The 20,604-nt window shown below is 35.8% G+C and overlaps 1 protein-coding gene across 1 annotated transcript in view; it reads right to left on the reverse strand.

Annotated features, from left to right (window-relative positions):
• The window catches only part of LOC115454998, a 186,918-nt gene that overhangs the window by 89,380 nt on the left and 76,934 nt on the right, over window positions 1-20,604 (reverse strand). The window contains exon 2 of the mRNA XM_030183700.2: window positions 16,646-16,789. Within this exon, the coding sequence (XP_030039560.2) occupies window positions 16,646-16,789 (144 nt within the window). The remainder of the gene's footprint in view (window positions 1-16,645; window positions 16,790-20,604) is intronic.

The raw sequence follows: 20,604 nt of genomic DNA on the forward strand, positions 1-20,604 counted from the left end.
GTATTATAAGTATTCAATTTGATTGCTGGTTTATTCATTTCCAAAGAATTTATAAACCGTCCAACATTTTCAATTAGTTAATTAATTCATCAAAAATTCCAGTGCGCTAAAATAAACATGTTTCAAAATATAAAGCATGATATATGTGGAATTTACTGATTGAGCGGCGATAGCCTAGTTGGGTGTGGAACGGACTGCTGAGACGAAGGTCCGTAGGTTCTAATCCCAAGGGCACACACTATTAACTTTTCTGAAAATTGTGTGTATTCGTTGTAAATTATCACTTGCTTTAACGGCGACGGAGAACATCGCGAAGAAACCTGCATACCTGAGAAGTTTTCTATAGTAATTTCGAGGGTGTGTGAAGTCTACCAATCCGCACTAGGCCGACGTGGTGGACTAAGGCCTAATCCCTCTCAGTAATAGAGGAGGTATGTGCTAATATTATATTACGTGGAATTGGATCACATGAAGGTAAGTTACCGCCGCAGCACTTGAACACTCACGACATCAAATCGCTAGTAACTTGTTTAATAATAGGTAAGTTTAGAGTTCTACTTAGCCCTCCGAAATCAGACGTACCTGACCTACACATCGTTCTCAAATTCGTTGTAAATATCGTTGTCATAAATTGAATGCATCCTATCGTAAAAGGATACCTTAAATATCCAAACACACCCTGCATTCAACATTGAACTCTAAAACATTTGTAAAGAGGCTTAAAAATTCGATCGGCAACTGTTAAGATTAACAGTTTACATTCAATTTTGAACTCTAACGAATTCATATACGGCTGACAAAAATCATTTGTTCGCGCCCATCCAAAGTAAACTAATAAACGTTCGGCTGCCCGTGCGCGTCGTCAGTAATTTTATTACACGGCCTGAACGTCACTACACGTCGAAGAGCCGAGTGTTCCATTAATGTTAAAATACCCCGGTACATAAACAACGATTCGTCGGGACCACTTTATATGTTCCATTAAAATTTTATTTCAGTAGAGTTGGTGAAACGTATTATGACGTCTTTCATTTTCGGTGTTCTAATATCAATAATATCAGTAATCTCTATTAGCGTGTATCACAATTCTAGAATCCAAGCTGATGCTGAACAGAATAGACCAATATAACTTTACCCGTTCGGATTAAACCTGAGATCATGGCACTCATGCCGCAATACAACTATGTCAAGGCACTTTATATAAATTAAATGGGTTATTCGCTTAACTATTAATATCGATGTAGTAACTTAATGATCGTCGTAATACGTCGATGACTGACACTGATTTTCAGAACGGGTACTCGACACAACATATAGGCACTAATATAGATAAACGCGGTCTGCAAATCGTCGTGATAATTGGATCCTACATAAATTAATAACCCTTCCACTGTTAGATTGTCCTTTATAAGGTTAGTTTTTCCACCTATTAGACATGTTAAAGCACGCATTAGACATGTGTGTATAGTAGGTTCGTGTATGTCTACTCGTCAGATGATGAAGATGTAAGGCTTTGTACGCAATGGAATTTACTAGACAAAAAAATATAGATTTTGAGACGGCAGAATATTTAAAATAAACATCACATTGCAAGTACACACTTAACCAAACATCCCTCGAAAATACGCTACGCAAAAATCATTATGTCAGACGTTGAACTAAAATCCAATTTGTCTTTCATTTTCATTAAAATATAATATCCGCAACTTTATTTTTCCATTAAAATTTGCGCGACGTCTCTCGGCGTGGCGGGTGCGCGGTGCATGCGCGGGGTATCTGGCCACGGCGAGTGAAAGCGATGCCCAAGGTCGCCCCCGACCATTCATGCGCCACAACAAATAACACGTGTTCAGACGGTTTGATGAAACGTTTTCATGAAATGATATAGAGATTTCCAATTCCGCTAGGACTGCGACTGACGTTTTAATTTACAGATGCTGTCGGAGAAACATTTTGTTTATAGAACGTAAAAAAATTACAATATGTCAGTGATTTGTTCGATTGTTACATGATGATAAAAATGGCTCTTGTCCTTACTAATTTAATAGAAAAGTTCGTGAATTTTTGTTGCTTTCCGTTACCGAGCCCAGCTCCTATATAGTTATCTAGCTCATAAAAAAATATAGTCCAGGATTAATCTTTAGGCTTATTTTACCCTGGCAAAATGATAAGTAGCCCGTTCCGGTAAAGATAAGCACGGGAAAAGCTGCTGAAAAAACCGAAACAAATTTAATTACCTCTGAACTGGTAAATATTACAATAAATAGATACAATATTCGTATTTAAATATGTAGAAGCAAATAAAACTAAATAATAAATTTACTAAACTATAAAAAGAAAAACCTCTATGATGTGTTTTTTTTAATACAACCTGCCAATACTATTTTAAATACTTGTAAATACTATTTTAAACGCTAACAATTACTTTAAACCAATAAATTTATCACTACACATGATGATATGTGAAATGGGGACTAGTAGAATGTCGACTGACGAGACAGGATTACCACTTGGCAGTCGATACAATTATGCCGGCCTGTTAGAACCGGATATACACAGACTGATCTAAGAACGCGGCACACTGACGTGGCACTCTATGGCCGGTTTTACACCTTATGTACAGTGTTCGCATCCGGGCGGATATAAAATATATCCGACCACCAGCACCACTATCTTTATTAAATGAGCGCTATTACGTAGGTTATAAAGCTAACTTGCGCCCAGACTTATGTAATTAACCGGTCGTAAGAACAATTTTATTTAAAGGATGTCTAGCTAGCTGTCAGCGAAGGTAACGTCGCTCCTTATTATTACGCGATACCTAGCACCCGAGGTCAGTTGTTAATACTTAAAAGCACTAACCACCTTATTCATAGACGTTTTTTATCGGAGGAAGGAGAATTGCTGTGATAACAAGACTGTTTCTCATTGCTGACGGCATGGCAGCCTTCGCAGTGCGTAGACATAGGGCCGGTGTGATTGGCTAATATTGAGATACAACTTGAATCTAGTTGGCTGTCGGATAAACAAAGCTGAACAAACAACAAGCTGTCAGATAAACAAAGCTGAGAAACAGACTTGTCATCACAGCAATGCTCGGTCCTTAGATAAAAAACGTCTATGAATAAGGTGGTAAGTATTCAGGTTTGCTAAACGGATTTAGATGATGATATTCTAATTAGGCTGAGATTTGTGAACTACGATTAATTAATATTCGAGAGTAATATGTATATAATAGTAAGTAGAGTAATATAAATATGTTTTAATTTCGTTAATATTCAATTAAGTCATAAACACTCATGGATTTCAGTTTAGAAAATTGACTTATCAAGAATGGATTTATTATGTTAATGATTTAACTGATTCGCTTCTGTTGACATAAACACATATTTATTAATTCCGAACAAAATTGGAGTTATCTCCTTGTAACAATGATTTAAGGCAAAATAAAATACAAAATCACTATTTACTGATCATAGTCAGTTATGATTTAATAACTTTGCCTAAAAAACATCTTTATTTGCATTATCTTAACCTACGTACACTTTGTCATTAGTGGAGTACTCCTTTTAAGTATGAAAATACCTACGTCTGTTAGGGAGCCCTGTACTTCCAAACAGCAATCAAATATAGATCTAATAATACATTACAAAAGAATATAATATTTACTATTCAAAACATAAAAGAAGAATGTTAACACATTTATTTTGTATGTTGTGTTGTGTGTGCGTGATGCGTGTGTGTGTGTATGCGAAGGAGAGAGGGTATGTGCGCACGTGCTTGTGAGTGACTGTGAAAGGAAAAAAAAATTCTAGTAAGTAATTTGAAATGACAATGTTTATACCTACATATTAAAGTGTGTTGTTTACTAATAACGATAGCTGAACTCGAAATACCCGGAGAGCTTCTTAAAATAGAATGTGGTAGAACGTTTTCGGCTTTTCGTTGCATTTTCGGTGTATAACCTAACTCGTCTCACATACCCGTCATGTTTTTTTAATATACGAATGCTGTAAAGTGACCCTACTACACCTAATGGTAAGCGGACTGGGGTTCAAATAGTGTTGACTAACGAGAGTTGATTATGCCACTGAGATGAAACAATTACGTCGGCCTGTTTAAAACCAGATCTACACAGGCTGACTCCGACTCCTCTATGATGGGTTTTACACCTTATATAAGGTAGTCGCTTTTTGAGCGGATCCAAAAAAACATACCATTTAATTTTTATGCCATACACAGATTTATTGGTTTTAAATAATTGTTAACCTTTAATATAGTATTTACGAGCATTTAAAATAGTATTAGCAGGTTGGATTAAAAAAACACAACTTCGCCTTTAACTTTCTGTTAATATAGAATATGTGTCAAAGATTTCCATTACTATTTAAATGGAAAATTTTTGGGAGAGGCCCATGTTCAGCAGTGGACATCCTGCGGCTGATGATGATATTGATGGTGATGATGTGTCATAGAGCCGTCGCACTCGCCGCTCGACTTCACATAGAGTCGAGCCAGCGTTTTGTCACCTTCACACCCAGTTCGCTGTTGGACTTGACTATAAAACCTTGATTAAAGCGCACAAAAAACTCGACAAAGCAAAGGCAGAGAGCACGATATTTTCTGTCTTTTAGTATCACCATAAACAAGATTGTATCGTTACTAACGTCTTTGCTCAAAACCAAAGAGTTCTAAGATTATATAGAACGGACATTGGGAATATTGTCATACAAAAAATTTGCGCTTATTTAATGGTTACTCAATCTACTATGAAATAGCGAAACATCAATGTAAAATACTTCATATTTTCTCAATATCATATTTGTACGTTTTTAATGCGTATATTAGCATATTTTCTGTAAATATTATTTTTGTATTAATGAACGCTGTGACATCTTGTCAACGGACATTTTAAATAAGACAGCTAGTTATTACCAATTATAGGTAACCATCGATATATATGTACTGCCTTCCGGTCTATAATTAACTATATAATTTAATGTCTACTCAAAAACAATTTATTTGTCAATAGTCAGCAATGTTTTATTGGAATATTTTTCAACATTAACCATGTGCAGCCGAGTACTATTTGCGTCGTTGAAAGGGAAAGTGAGATTCCTCGGAACTAAGCTCGATACGTATGCCCTTGGACATAGCGGTTTCATTCATAACATTCAAGTATTTACTAGGTCTGTCGTAAACGCCAGACTGGCATCGCTTTGCCTAGATATATTTATATAATTTTATAGAAGCAGGATCTACCAACAAAGCGTCTATTTTTGGCATCAAGTAGCCATATTATGTTTTATGAAGGGCATTATAGGGCAATTGGACGTGAGAAAGAAAACGGAATGTTTCAAAATGTGGAATAAATGTATGTAAGGTGCGTTCGGCTAATTCCGGTAATTTTTTCGATGTGTTACGAGGAGGCTCGAAAATATTTTTTTTCTCATAAAATATTTACGCGGGCCGGGCATTTTATACATGAAACTGGATATTATTAATACTACTTTATGTGATAATTTAATCATCTTCCAATTCTCTCCGTGTAAGCTTAAAAATAGGTGATAATAATAATCTGTATAAAAATTTAAAACCCATAGAAGAGATCGGACGTTCGCGGAGTAAGTTCGGACTTCGTGTGAATAACGCTTCTAAAGCTAGTGTATTAAGGTCCACGAAATTAAATAGAATAGGTAGAGCGAAATCCACCTTTTTTGTTTCACTGCACACAGCACACCTGTTCTTGGACGTTTCTTTCCTCTCTTTCCACAAACAATTAATAATTCAATTATTAAATACCTTAATATGTTCACTAATTTATTGTACTTAATTTTTAATAATCATTCTAACAACGCAGTTTTAACCAAGCCGTATTATCTATCTGTCTCTTTCAATAATAGATTCTATCCGCTACCTTCGCATCGATCGCTGACGGACCAATCAGAATCGAACTTGTAAGACATGCTTACCAATGACTCAATTAATTGATTTATTCTTAACATCACTCCGAAGAGAGCGGTTATTAAACCGGTGGTAAATTTAAAGGATCAAAATTATTAATAATATAATAATAATATCAGCCCTGTATTATATACTTGCCCACTGCTGAGCACGAGTCTCCTCTACTACTGAAAGGGATTAGGCCTTAGTCCACCACGCTGGCCTAGTGCGGTTTGGTAGACTTCACACACCTTCGAAATTCTTCTTCTTCTTCTTCTACTTCTCAGATGTGCAGGTTTCCTCACGATGTTTTACTTCACCGTTAAAGCGAACAATAAATTCACAAAGAATACACACATGATTTTAGAAAAGTCAGAGGTGTGTACCCTTGGGATTTGAACCTGCGGACATTCGTCTTGGCAGTCCGTTCCACACCCAACTAGGCTATCGCCGCTTATGCTGCACATGGTTAATGTTGAAAAATATTCCAATAAAACATTGCTGGCTATTGGCAAATAAATTGGTTTTGAACAGACATTAAACTATATAGTTCATTAGAGACCCGAAGTCAGGGCCAAATTTAGCTCCAAAATTATTATATTTTATCAAAACAATTCACGCAAACAGTTCGAAACAATCCGCAAGACCCTAGGCGGTTCTATATATCTCACGATAACTAGCGTGTCGTTAGCATTACAAGTACAAAAACATTCGCGGAATATCAAACATTCATTACAATTAACGTTGACACTCCACTCAACGCGTGACTGAAATGTTTATTTGGATCCACAGATAACACACTAGTTTAGACAATGCCGTTTTACAGATAGACGCGTCATAGACTAACAAAATTGTATATAAAAACAGCGCAGTATTTACTATATCACAGCCCTAGCAGCTCGCATTGATACGGCCCGAGTGGGCCCGAGCGTCGACCGCCCCGTCGCCATGACAGTCGAATAAAATGCATTTATTAGTTAAAAAAAGTTAAATAGTGTATACTTATTACTAACGTATGAAATGAAACATTGTTTTCATTCACAGTTGGAGTATAATTTGTACATCATCTAAAAGCACAGGAAGGATTTTATTTATAAAAATACAAAAAGTTAGTAAGCCGACTAGCCGCGACAGTGGTTGGAGGTTGACTAAGTGAATGTCGTGCAATTACCTTGCTTTCGTCTTGCCAGTATTGAGCTCGGACAACGTATCTATGTAATAAAAACATCTTAGACTTTAGGTATATAGAACCGGGCGTTATTGGTTAGAGCTAACGGTTAATATTAATAATCTTAGTCCATAACTACGGATAGATCGCGGGACATAATCAGGCTTGACCGCAACTAAAAAATATTATGACAGGTTCTTTAATAATTGATTAACATAGTATTTTTAAAAACCAAAATGAGTACTAAGACGATTTATGATCCACGGCTAAGAAAATGATTATTTCACGTGATCAACATAATGAAACGTCTCTGCAGATATTTCCCGTGAGAAAATTTAGAGGAAATTGATTACAATGCAGACTAACTTACGTTGTGCATTACATAAAATATAATCATTAATAATGTATTAAAATATCGACATAACAGAACACATTTGACGCAATTGACCTTTCTGACCCATTCTGGTCGACAATGATTACAATACCAAGAAACATGGCCGCGAATAGGCGCGCGCCCTGCGGTATTTTACCCGCAGTCGCCAGTCAAATGGCAAACAACCATCTCGCTCACACACTGCCGTCCTTATGCCATGATATTCAAAAAACGAATGAGTTCTTTATTTGAAATATGCGGTGATTTTTTGACATCGCATTAATAAAATAATATATACACGTAGAGAAACTCGCGCCCTTTATCTCAGAAGGGACTCTCAGAAGTACATCTAGTTCACCCACTTTTCACTATGTGTATTCCGTCACGTGAAGTGAAAAGGGGGGATCTATCACCATACCTGACACAAATTCCAGACTCCGAGTTGAATGTTGATACTGATCAGAAAAACCTAATGTCACTGCACGACCCGGGATTCAAACCCAAGACCTCAGAGCGGTAATCGTACCTAAGCCACTGAAACTGGCAAATATAAAAAGAATAATTTATCGTCTTTATAATGTTCTTTATTCTATACATAATAATATCGTTATATCTTCTACGCTGGTTATCATTGGCGCTGCCAAGATTACATCTACACACTATATTAACATCAGTCAATGTAATTTTTGTTTTCAAATAGTAAACCTAAGCTAAACCATAATAAAACCTCTGCGACCGATAGTTCCCATTGTCTAAAATTTCTATCTCATTCATTAATTATATAGTTCATTGTTCAAAAATATTCGCAACATTTCTGGTTTCTCTGAACTGTTACGTCATTACCATTTGTGTGCAGGCGACTTACATGGAGAACGCAAATTTACCTTTTTCCTATTTTACACAAAGGTTATTTAATTAAAATTTTGAATAAAACCGTTTCAAAAGGAAAAATGTATTCTTTATTTAAAATATTGAATAACGCTCTTTCAAAAGGTCATTACAATACGCTGAGAGACGCTTTGTACGGCTACCGAGTAAGCCTTTTTACGTCTGTTATGCCATATCAACGGAAAATATATAAATAAAACGTCATTGTGTGTTTTAATAAATAAATGTCAAACGAATAAAAACAGCGACACGATGCCATATGCCTTCCTATCTATCAATCCTTCCCACTTCAGGTCAGCGTAACAATGGTTTTCTACGCATAGTTGATATTTAGTATTTATTATTGGTCGTCTAACTACTAACCTTACCTAATGTAAACCATTTGAGGGATCTAATCTATCTACACTAATTTATAACCGAAAGCTGAAAAGTTTATTAATTTGAACGCGCTAATCTCAGGAAATACTTAATCAATTTTGAATTTATTTTCACTAATAGGAACTTACATTACTCCTGAAGGCCCTAGGCATACAGTCCAGTATGTAAACCTCATGGTTGTAACTACGCATTGAGGATTATGAGGCCTCGCGAACATATCCTCGCATTCTCCTATCCGTCCACCCAACCAGTTCCACTTCCCGCACTTCCCTCCCTCAGATATCTGCTCCCAATTTTCTTCCAGGCCTCTGCAGTCTCTAAGCCCAGGGACTCCAGTATCAAATTCGTAGGCTTCCCCTGGTGCTGTCAGCGGGGTCCAATACAAAAAAAATGAAATTACTACTTGAAATTACACCGAAGAGTTAGATTGATTTCTTAATATTGCCCTATGTGACACAAATGTTATATGAATTAGTACAGTACGAACTGTCCACGTTCCGCACCGCCACGTTGCCATCACGCCGCGCCGTCCCATCAGCTGTTTACAGAAACCTTGGCCAAAGCTATAAACATATCGGTGAACAAAAGAGAAACACAAACCAATAACGAATTAATTAATAATTATACTAATTATTGAAAATGTATTTCGCATGATAAAATATTTTTGTACGTATTTCGTTAAATACATGTGGTTACGCAAATACATATTTGTAGTGGAATTTATTTGATATAAATCCGAGAAATATGGCACTGTGGGTAGTAATGCAAATATATTTTCACGCAGACCGTGTCGCTCGCAACTAAATAAATAGACACGCACACAGATAAGTCATGTAATGTTCATGTTATCTCCTAGGGACTTTTGAACACAAACATAAAACTAATAAAATGTTGAATCTGTTTTGATGAGAAGTCTAGAGAGTATCAGGGGGCCTATTAGCGTTAAACTCTGATTCTGTTTCAATATTCTCTTATTTTGTTATGGCAGTTTTGGGCGTTGTCATCACATTTTTTTTGATACCGCCAAGTGACCTTAATATACCCGATTGTAAACGGAGTGGGTTTAAGATAGAATGGACTGACTAGAGATGATTATCCCTCGCCAGTCGACATAATTATGCCGGCCTGTTTAACCCAAGTTATTTGGGCCCATGTTGCACTAACCAAATTTAATAGGCCTCCGCGACGCGACGTCCTCTTAGCACTCGCCCCTGAGGATGACCTACTTAATAGGTCGAAACTGGTCGGTGATTCAGACAACTTTAGTATTTGAGTAAAACCCTGTTGTTTTCGACTAATCAAATTTAATATAATTACAGTTGAGGCAGAAGCCAAAATTTGTTTCCACGATTGTTTACGCTAACATCACATATGTAAAAGAATGACATAATCCTATCGATAGCGTATCATTTCCTTACAGTTTTTCTGGTTTCTATTAGCGTTAACGATTGCGGAAGGCTACCTTGGTACGGCCCTCTGTTGCCTTACTAGTAACCTAACATGACCCCTTTAAGGGATGTAATTCTTGATAAATAGATCACTTAAAGAAAATGACTCTACTTGGGAGTGGAAATCAACATTTTTCCGTCTACGGCAACACTAAACGAAATAGACCTGTTCTACTTAATAAAAGACATTATTCAAAATCAAACTCATGGTCTTTGGTCTTGGTACGTGTTGAGAACATTGTAGTGACCCCCAGGAAGGACGGCAGCGTGGACTGTAGGCCTTATGCTACCGCAGACGATGAGAGCGTCCGACGTGCGCTGGGGCTTCCGATATATTTTCTGAATAAAGCATAAGTTTTATAACATTGAAATGAATACTATCGTTTACTTATTCAATATAAATAAATAAACGATTTTTAGTCCAAAAACGAATTAACATTGTTACTAAACTCCCTTTCAAATCCAAAAACAAGCAAAGCCGAATGCATAGACCCTCTCGAAAAGCAATATTGCCGTAAATACGTTTCACTGACGAAGTGTCCGGAGGCATATTTTCAATCAAGGTAATCGAGTTAGGAGAGCAAATCTGTGACGTCAACAAGTCCAGTGTACTCAATCTGCTCGGGTATTAACTGTGCAAAGAGAAATTCAGTTATAACACTGTTTGCCAGGGCTTTCGACGTAATCACTCCAGTGGCTGACAATATGCTGAGGTTCGAGACTCGATATCTGACCAAATATGTCATTCCTAAGAGTTAAAACCAGACCTGGTGTGTTTCAAATTATATATATTGTAGAGTTAAGAGTGCATGTTTGAGACTTAGTACGTATTCAATAATTTTGAAAAGTAAATCAATAAGGTAATTTTGAAAAGCAAATCAAAGCACCATAAAAATTGATTGCTTTGATTGTCTCGCAATGCTTCGTAATGCAGTAATTCGAGTTGGCACTCTGCTTTGCATTATGTTCTTTAGGATTTGTATCACTTCTGAGTTCTGAGTGAATGCTACTCTTGACAATGTATAATAGCGAAACAAAAAAGTCACACTCTATGCTTTCAAATAAATGGTGAGAAAATGAGTACTATCGACATTAGTTGTTTAATACGATAACTGACGAAACTTGGAACCTATGAAACAGTCCCTTAATATGTTGTTTAATTTAATGTTGAAAAGTAAACGCAGAGAGTGCTGTTAGATATTGTATTTTGCAGGCATGTTCCGCATTATTGCTACCATCACTTGGAGGGCGAATGGAACGTTATTACGTGCTATCTGTATTAACTTACTATAAAGAATATTCCGAAAAGTACAAAATAGTAATTCTTTTCCGGGATAGGTCTAGACGCGGAGTCGAAACCTAGTCCTAAATAAATCAACGAACGGAAAATTTGTTGAGTGCATCACTCGCATTCCTGCCTAGTGGACAAAGCCTTGAAGATACGGGAGGCTGCATGGTTATTAGATTGTCTTATTAGATGCAAAGTTCGTTAGCGAAACCCATTTATGGGACCTACTTACCCTCCGGAGATCAGTGACATTTCACGTTATTGAAACTAGATGCAAGAGTCCGAAGAACTGCATTGTCTTTTTCTACCGCCGATCAGCAGTGTAAGTTGCTAAGTTTAAATGCGTAGAACGTCTAAGTATACGAAACTGCCCTGAGTCATCACGCAGCGTAATGCGTTCAGTCGAATTATCTCTTCAAGCCGATTTAATATTGTCAATTATCTAATCTTCTTCTTAATGCACTCAATTGATTTTCATTAATGTTAATGCAATTTTGAACCTAAATCAATTTAAATGACGTTGTGCCGAGTTATTGTTGTATTCATATGTAGTATGGTTACTCAAGTCATAATTTATGTACAAACAATATTACATGTTCGAATGTTCGATATAAACACAGACAGTGATACATAGAGAGATCTTTGAGGATCTTTTATAGTGCAATAATTACTAGCATTTATATTGTTTTATACGTAAGCTGTAGGTATTTGGGTAAGGCTCATATTTTTAACGCTATCGCATAAAGGAGATCACAACAGAAAGTATCACAACTGAAATAATGCGTTACAACAGAATTTGTAAACCTTTTTACACAGTACCTCTGATAGAGCTTATTTTGCATTTAAAATAAGTGAGTGGTATATATATTTCATTTTTATGTATGTTTGTATTTAGTATGTATATTTAGTTTTCGAATTATTTTGTGTGTTATAAATTGATAAAATAAATAATAATATTAAATTAAAAACATGATTTTTTGTATATATTTTTTATTATTACAATTGACGTGTTACAAGAGAATAAAATTTGGGACACCTCTTAAGTTGTTAATATAAACAATACGGGGTGATTAATTGTAGTTGTTGTCGTTTTTTTTTCGTAGTTAATATCCAATAGAACAAGATATATACGAAAAATAAAAAATCATAATGATAAAAAATTATATGTGTAATGATTTGTGTGGAGTGGGCGTATACAGACACCAACAATATGTATGGAATGAAAAAGTCGAACATTTTTTATTTTAATGTGTAAAAATAAATACTAGAAATATGTTTATGAAAAAAAATTACATAATAAAGAATTGTACGTACTGTATTTCATTTTTATAAAAAGTAGATTTATTAGTTTTTTTTTTTATTTTTTTTTTGGAGTCTAACTCTTCGGACTGAAACATTTTACAAATTGCGCTAAAAATATGAGCCTTACCCATTTGCGTATGGAAACCACGACCGGCAGATGTAGTGTAGAACGCCCTGCGGCTAGGTGGAGTGATGATTTGCGAAGTCACTGGCAAGAACTGGATACGACAGGCCGAAGATATGGTAAAATGGCGCATATTTGAGAAGGCATATGTCCAGCAGTGAGCAAATATATAGGCTGATGATGATGATAGGTATTTTTACTACACTAGAACATCATCCTATGACGAAATTTTCTAGAAGCATATGCTACCTTTGATTTGTACGACTCATTAATATTTCCTTATTAGTGATTTGTGAGTGAGTAGATAATCGTAAATGCCTCGAGTTATGTTGGCGAGTTTATAGTACAAGTATTAAACGAACCAAGGACTTCCTCATCAGTATACCGGAGCCTAAACTCTTTCTCCTTTTTTTTACAGGGCGGTGACGCTCGGGTTCCTGCTACGCTCTTCAAGAGCAGAGATCTCTTACCAGGTGAATTTTTTATAAGTTTATTATTGTGGTAACGTCGAAAATTTATATTGGTGTAACAGGATTTTTTTATTTAAGAAATTAAATTGTGAAATTTTGTAAGCTTAATCTTACATTTCTACCTAACTTTTCATAAGGTTTAAGACTAACGCGCATACAAATGTGATTCAAGACTCCTTAGTTATAACGTCCAAGTTAGGTCAGCTTGGATTCGAACAATCATAAAACTTTATACCCAGCTATCAATTTCGAAGGTATACTCCTAAATATTTTAATTTGTTTCCTTCGATATTACAAAATACTTACAATGTAGAATGCGCAAATATTAAACATTTCAAAGTGATACATGCGTTTCGTGTAAACTAGCGCAAATAGACTAATAGCATAAATATCTGAACGATTAAACATAACGCGAACCGAAAAACAAAAATTAGCAGTTGGGAATTGGCTTCATTATGTAAAAGGCATGCAAGATTTATTGTTTTGAATATGATCTTTACGTTCAATGACGTATGATGATCAATTTTGGGTTATGACCATCGTGTTAAAAGATAGGTAGATGCTGATTTGTATGCTATATTTACATATAACTGTTTATACTATGATTTTCTGAAAATTATTAAAAATATCTCAGCTATTAATATTGTCCCATTTCATATAACAATATAAATGCGATCGTTTAAGTCTTCTAGGTTTGGATGATTGTTAGAATTAAACAAGTAGACTACTTCTGTGGCGTAGTTGTCTTGTGTGCGCAGTATGACCCCCGCTCTGAGGTCTCCAGCTCGAATCTCGGTTCGAGGGAAGTGATATTAGGAGTCCACCCCGGAGTCTGAATTCTGGAATTTGTAGTCGATATAACGATAAGCTACCCCACAATACAAAATCGTTTAGTTACATTAATTAATGTCGTTCTTGGACCGAAATCACCTTGCTGTTAATGTCTACCAATGACTATTTTCTACGTCAAATATTTAAATAAAGTATTGATTATGTTATCGTTTATTAAAAAGTTTTAACGGTAAAGTGTGCGGTTAATTCATTTTCGAAACATTGGATAATGAACCATGTCAACATCAGTTTCACAAGTACAATTTATTTTAAAACGTTAAACATTTGATTATGTGTGTTGAAAATAAAATGTAAAGTGAGCATGTGGATATTGACGTCCTTGCTTTTAAAGTTAGTTCGGATAGGTCGTTTTACCTAAAATTTATTATAATTATTTATCTTATTTCTTTTTAATACCGTTTTTTCTATATTAGTTTAAATTTAGAAGTTGGACCTTATACTTTAGGGTCACACCTGTCCATAAATAAATAATGAAGAAACATCATACATACATATCTCGTACTGTCCGCTGGAAAACAACAAAAATCGACCAGCGACTTACCATCTTCACACGTGTAAACTCCGAACCGATCTTCTACAACTCCTTCATTGCTCCATTCCTTAGACTTGCCGGTCTAAAACGTGGCATACATCTAAATTGTTCTAAATATTTACCCCATCCGCTTAAGGTCAAATTCGTTCGAGTAATCATTAATGCTAGATATGATAATGACCTTATAGTTTTTAACATATTTTTCTTTGTGTTATAAGTTTTTACCATCGATATATATGTACTACGTACTTTTACATAATTGAATATAGCTGTTGCCTTTTACGAAGATCGGTGTTAATATGAACGACACAGTTACTCAACTAATGCAGATATTATCGAAGATAAGAAAGGAAACTGTATTGCTATTCCAAATAAAGATTAATCATTGTTATTAAAAAATCTTGGAGAATATTATGTATCTACTCATGAGGTATATTAACTACCTTACCAATATGCAACTAAATTAGCGTGTGACTGCGCGGCGTTGCCAGCTTTATAGTTTATAGTGTTCATCTAAGTAACTACAAAGAACTGAAAACACAATGGAAATTGATTTTTACCTGATTTTTTAACCTATATTAAAATACACCTCTTTTATATATTCTTAAAATGACTTCCATCAGCGTACTTAGTTTATCGCTATAATCTGAATGTAGATTTCACTAAGTTCGAGTTTCAAAAATAAATACACCTTGATCCTTTCTAAGCAGCAACTATTTCAAAATTATTTTAATGCCAGATAAAGATTATGTCTGTTACTTAAATAAAAAGTTAACTTTGCACCAAACATAGTGCAAATGGCCACAAGTGAAATAATTTGAATATTTCAAGATCAGTAGTTTGATGTCGGCGTGTACATGCAAACATCAACCTTATGTATTAAATTTGTATATTATTACAGAAATTATGAGTTTGAAAATCGAAACATTTTAGCCTATAAACTCGGATTTGATAAGTTGATATTTTTAGACCTAATAAACGGCACTACGAGCTTATTTCAGCGAATGTGCTTTTTCATTTATTATACTTACGAGTCTTTATAAATCAATCCATAATCCCTTCTTTAGGATACTTACCAAAACAACCAGCATTACTGGAAAACTAACATCGTAAAAGCAATTTTTGAGGCCGTACCCAAGATGCCTTTCTACAATGATTAACGGCAACTTTCGTGGATGCTAATTGTTTTTAAAGATGTAATATAAATGGTCTCATTTTATGTTACCATGTAAACCTTCGTCTACTTGTGGCAAAGCACTACTGAGTGATGTGAACGGGACCTTACGATCAGAGGCGGCTCTAGCTCATGTGCCGCCCGTGTGCAATCAATTCCTTAGCTCCCCCTAGGAGACAATGTAATCTTTAGTAAATTTGATACTAAATATTAAATCAAAAGTTATTGTGTAAAGTAAAGAAGCCGCTCGTCGGCCTTAGCACGAGCGCAGGTTTGAGAGAGCCAGTGTCACGAGCAACGCGAGTCTCTTTGAAGGTGTCGTGTGTAGCGCCCCCTAACACACTGCGCTCGTGTGCAGCGCACACCCTGCACAATAGCTAGCCGCCTCTTCCCACGATACAAGCTAGCCTAATGGGGACCGTTATCAATACATTTATTAATTTCATGCATTACTGTGTAATAATTTCTTTTTATATTCGTTACGTATAGCAAAATTCTTTGAGTTACATAAATATATTTCACTTATGAATATCCTACCGCTAGACTTATCGTTACGATTTGTCCCTATAATTATTTTTGTTTTCTAACGTTAACCATTCTAGAAAGGCGTTTCGACTACCACCTCTGTTGTCAAATGGCTAAATTGTCCACGGACAATTTGTCCACGTCAAATATTTCTGTCGATCTTTGATAATGAACACTCACCGTCTGTGGGCGTTGTTTGCTGGCTGGAATTGATCCGCGGGCGTTCTTCACCGGCGGCGATATGTTTAGCAGTTCGACGAGCCACAGGCCTCAGTTCCCTGTCAACATCACTCGCCTCCTCTTCTTCGTAGCCGTATTCCATCTCTGCAAATAAAATACGCATTTGGCACTGGTTTTTGATTGTAGTTATAAGTTTTGCTCGAGGCGTTATCTTAAAATTTGTGGAATGAAAACCGTCTGGGACAATTTAGTTTTCGACGAATGTTCGTAATCCTGAGATCACGCGAAACTTTCGAAAGTGCAGAAGTTTAAAGTCGTTGTTAAAAATGTTTAACAGTTTCTCAGGTGCATTTCAAATGCAAGATATTTTCAGCTGTGAAGTTCAGTTGTGGAGGCGCGGAACTTGATTTAAGGGATTTCTGATCGAGTTGTCGCGTTTGTCGAGATGTTATCTGAAATTTCCGATACTTTTTACTTTTCTATTTACTTTTAGAGTTTTGTATTTCGACATTTTACAGATGTAAAGCGCTGTCACGTAACTTTGAAAATGGAATAATATTTATACTTCTATACTATTATATACAGCTGAAGAGTTGATTTGTTTGTTTAAAAGTTTGAGACCTTTGGAAGAACATAATATGCTATTTTCTATCCCGGGAATGTATAGAGGGTGGCTTTTAACGGAAAACTTTATCCTGAAAAACTATATCACGCGGGCGGAGCTGCGGGCAAAAGCTAGTAATATATAAAAATATAAATAATCAACTGACCCAAAACCAAATTATGGATCTCGTTTCACCTTTATCTGTTATTGTTTAAACTTGTAACTCTTTAGTTATGAGTTAGCCAGGCCTTCTGAAATATGTTTTGCCATATCTCCTCGTGCCAGAATGATTCACTTCAACACTTGTCAATAACAAGTAGAGATAAGTTTATAAACATTCTACCTTCACTTGAAATACATCAATCTTGAATTTGAGTTGAAGTATCGTGGAAAGCATTCCTCGTTTCCAATAATTTCTTTAAACACGTGCAGCAATAAAATCTTTCCGATGAAAATAAAATGTATTTCGTGTTACATTCGCGGAAGCACGTACGATGACATCTACGTATTTAACTTGAATGCGACGGTGACACAATATGTATATACAAGGCAAGTATATACATATTATGTATATGTAGTTACAATTTGTAAAGTTTCAGAATTTGCTTTACGAAAATTTGATTGTAGAATATATTTACATTCGCCCGGATAGTGACCACCGTACACAAGGTGGTAAAACCCGCCATAGTGGACGTAAGTGTGTCGAATTCCAGGATCAGCCTGTAAATATTCGGTTTCGACATAATTGTGTCGACTGCCGTGACTAATCATTTCTAGTCAATCGACATCCTATTGGACACCGCTTCACTTACCATCAGGCGCATTTTGGTTTGCCACGCACTTATAAAAAAATATTATTTAGGAAATATAGGCATAGACAATGCGTATTTTATCCGTGATCATATAAATTGTGTACATTTCTTAAAATAATGCATCTTTAAAATGCACGAGGTCTATAATTATGCATTAATTACAATCATTCTTTATTATACAAGGTCATAAAACGATTGAATATAGAGAAACTAATGACCAGGGTTTTATTCACAGAATATTTTTTTTTATTTCTTTGAATGACGAGACGAGCTAGCCGTTCGCCTGATGGAAAACGATACGACAGCCCATAAACAATAAAAGCACCATCCAGCACCTTGAATTACAATGTATTGTTTGGTATTCCACTGCGTTCGCCATCCTGAGACATGAGATGTTATGTCTTATTATGTCCAGTAGTTACACTGGCTACAATGTTATTCAAACTGGAACTCAACAGTGACTATACACTGTTGCCTTGCGGCAGAAATCGATTGATTAATATTTCAAGTATTACAGCCACTTCTCTAACAAATATACCAAAGAACACGCATTACCTGCCTGGAATATACCTTACCAAAGATAACTCCGCCAGTCACATAGTTATTTTATTCCAAACCCGGTATAGTTTTAAAATTATTATGTTAATTTATGTTAATATCTCCGAAATATATGCAAATTGCTCCGCCGGAAAATGAAGGAAAGTCGTGAGGCCGCGTTAATTTAGGTGCCGCAATAACAGACTGCCTAATAAGTTCTTGTTTGATAACGTAATCTTTAATACTCCAGATTAACTACAAAGATAGATGCAAAATACTGGAAACTAGTACAGTTACGTCTGTCTGTCTTATTGCAGAATCCTATACAAACGTATTTTTTATTGACTAATAGCTGACCCGATAGCGCGTGATGCGATGACCAAGGGAAATAGATATAAATTTTTATATACATGTGTATATAATGAGAGATGACCAGTAATAATAATAAATAAATAAATAAATATCCCATCCATAGACCCAGTATATTTCCCTTTTCTAAAATAGTCCCTGCACCTTGCAAGCACTGTGTGTGGCTGTATTTCCTTCTTATGTGCAGACTGAAACAGTATTTACAAGGTGTATAAACCCCAACTAAAGTAATGTATCTTAAAGGGGTCTCTACTTGTTGGATCCATGTCGCCACGCAAGCCTTTCAAAAGAACCGGCTTTTATGCCGTGATTTCCCGCAGGAAAGATACAACATAATAATAATCCCCACGAGATGGACCGACGACCTGGTGAGGGTCGCCGGAGTCCGATGGATGAGGGCGGCCCAGGTCCGGTCCCTGTGGCGCTCAATGGAGGAGGCCTATGTCCAGCAGTGGACGATTCCCGGCTGAAACGATTATGATATCCATGTGTTATTAAAAACGTAATGGAGACAAGTTTTGGGGTACCCAATCATCAATACATACACCGTATGTCTATTATACAAGGATGTATAAAATTGTGTATAGGCTGCACGATCGCTTTGTCTCTTATTAAATGTTTTTTATGAGATATTTTTAAGTATGGCTTAGCCCACTCTCTTTATTTAGATCTATATTACCTAGTCGAATATTAATATAAAGAAATTTCACATAAAGGCATTAATTTTAAACGAAATTCAATACCGCTCAATTATTTAATATTTTTGAAAGAGATATCAAAACCACAACGACTGAATCGTTTTAATTCCTGGATTATCTGGCTATTATAGAGTGCCGTTTACTTAAACTCACTGGCATGCAGTCGGGGTAACAAAAGTAGCTCGGAAGAATGGCCAATCTGGATTTTCTTGAGTATAAAAGAATTTAGTACTTATTTCTAACCGGTCACAGTTGATATTCGCGCTCTACGGTATTTTGCAAAGAATAGCTCTTTTTTTTTAAATCTGAATGTGGAATTATTTGTATTAATTACATATTTCTCTTTCATAATACTTTATTATGCTGTTAAATTTAAAGATAAAGATTTAAATTATTTACAAAACTTTTTAACAAAAAATTTCATTTCTACAACTTTATCAAACCAAAAGCTACTAACGTAACCTTGCATGGCTAATTTAATTAACGAAGTATTGCTTGACACTGCAGCGGGATTGTCATTGAATGAATGTATCCTTCGTTCTGGTAGTCAGGTGAAATGGAAATCTCACGTGGCTGGGGAAAAATCAGGCGCAGGACCATCGGCTTTACGTGCTTTCCGAGGTACGGAGACATGACACCGCTAACTTCCTGACTCCGGGCTGGGACTGAGTATTTTTTTTAAATAGTTAACCCAGTTACCACTGATTTCTTGTGCAAGACCCGGGATTCGAACACAGAACCTAAGCGCGGTAGTTGTACCCGTACTGGGTACGCTTGATAACTACGTCACCGTGGCAGTCAAATTCTGAATGTCATTGAAGCACATCTACGGCCCCATGTCCAAGTAAATGTAATTCACCAGTTATTACGTAATTAATTATTTTATTGCTAAATAAATACATAGTATATCTACATAGTACTCATTCGATAGCCATTTGG

The sequence above is a fragment of the Manduca sexta genome, chromosome 27, assembly GCF_014839805.1.
Source record: "Manduca sexta isolate Smith_Timp_Sample1 chromosome 27, JHU_Msex_v1.0, whole genome shotgun sequence".
Classification (NCBI taxonomy): domain Eukaryota; kingdom Metazoa; phylum Arthropoda; class Insecta; order Lepidoptera; family Sphingidae; genus Manduca; species Manduca sexta.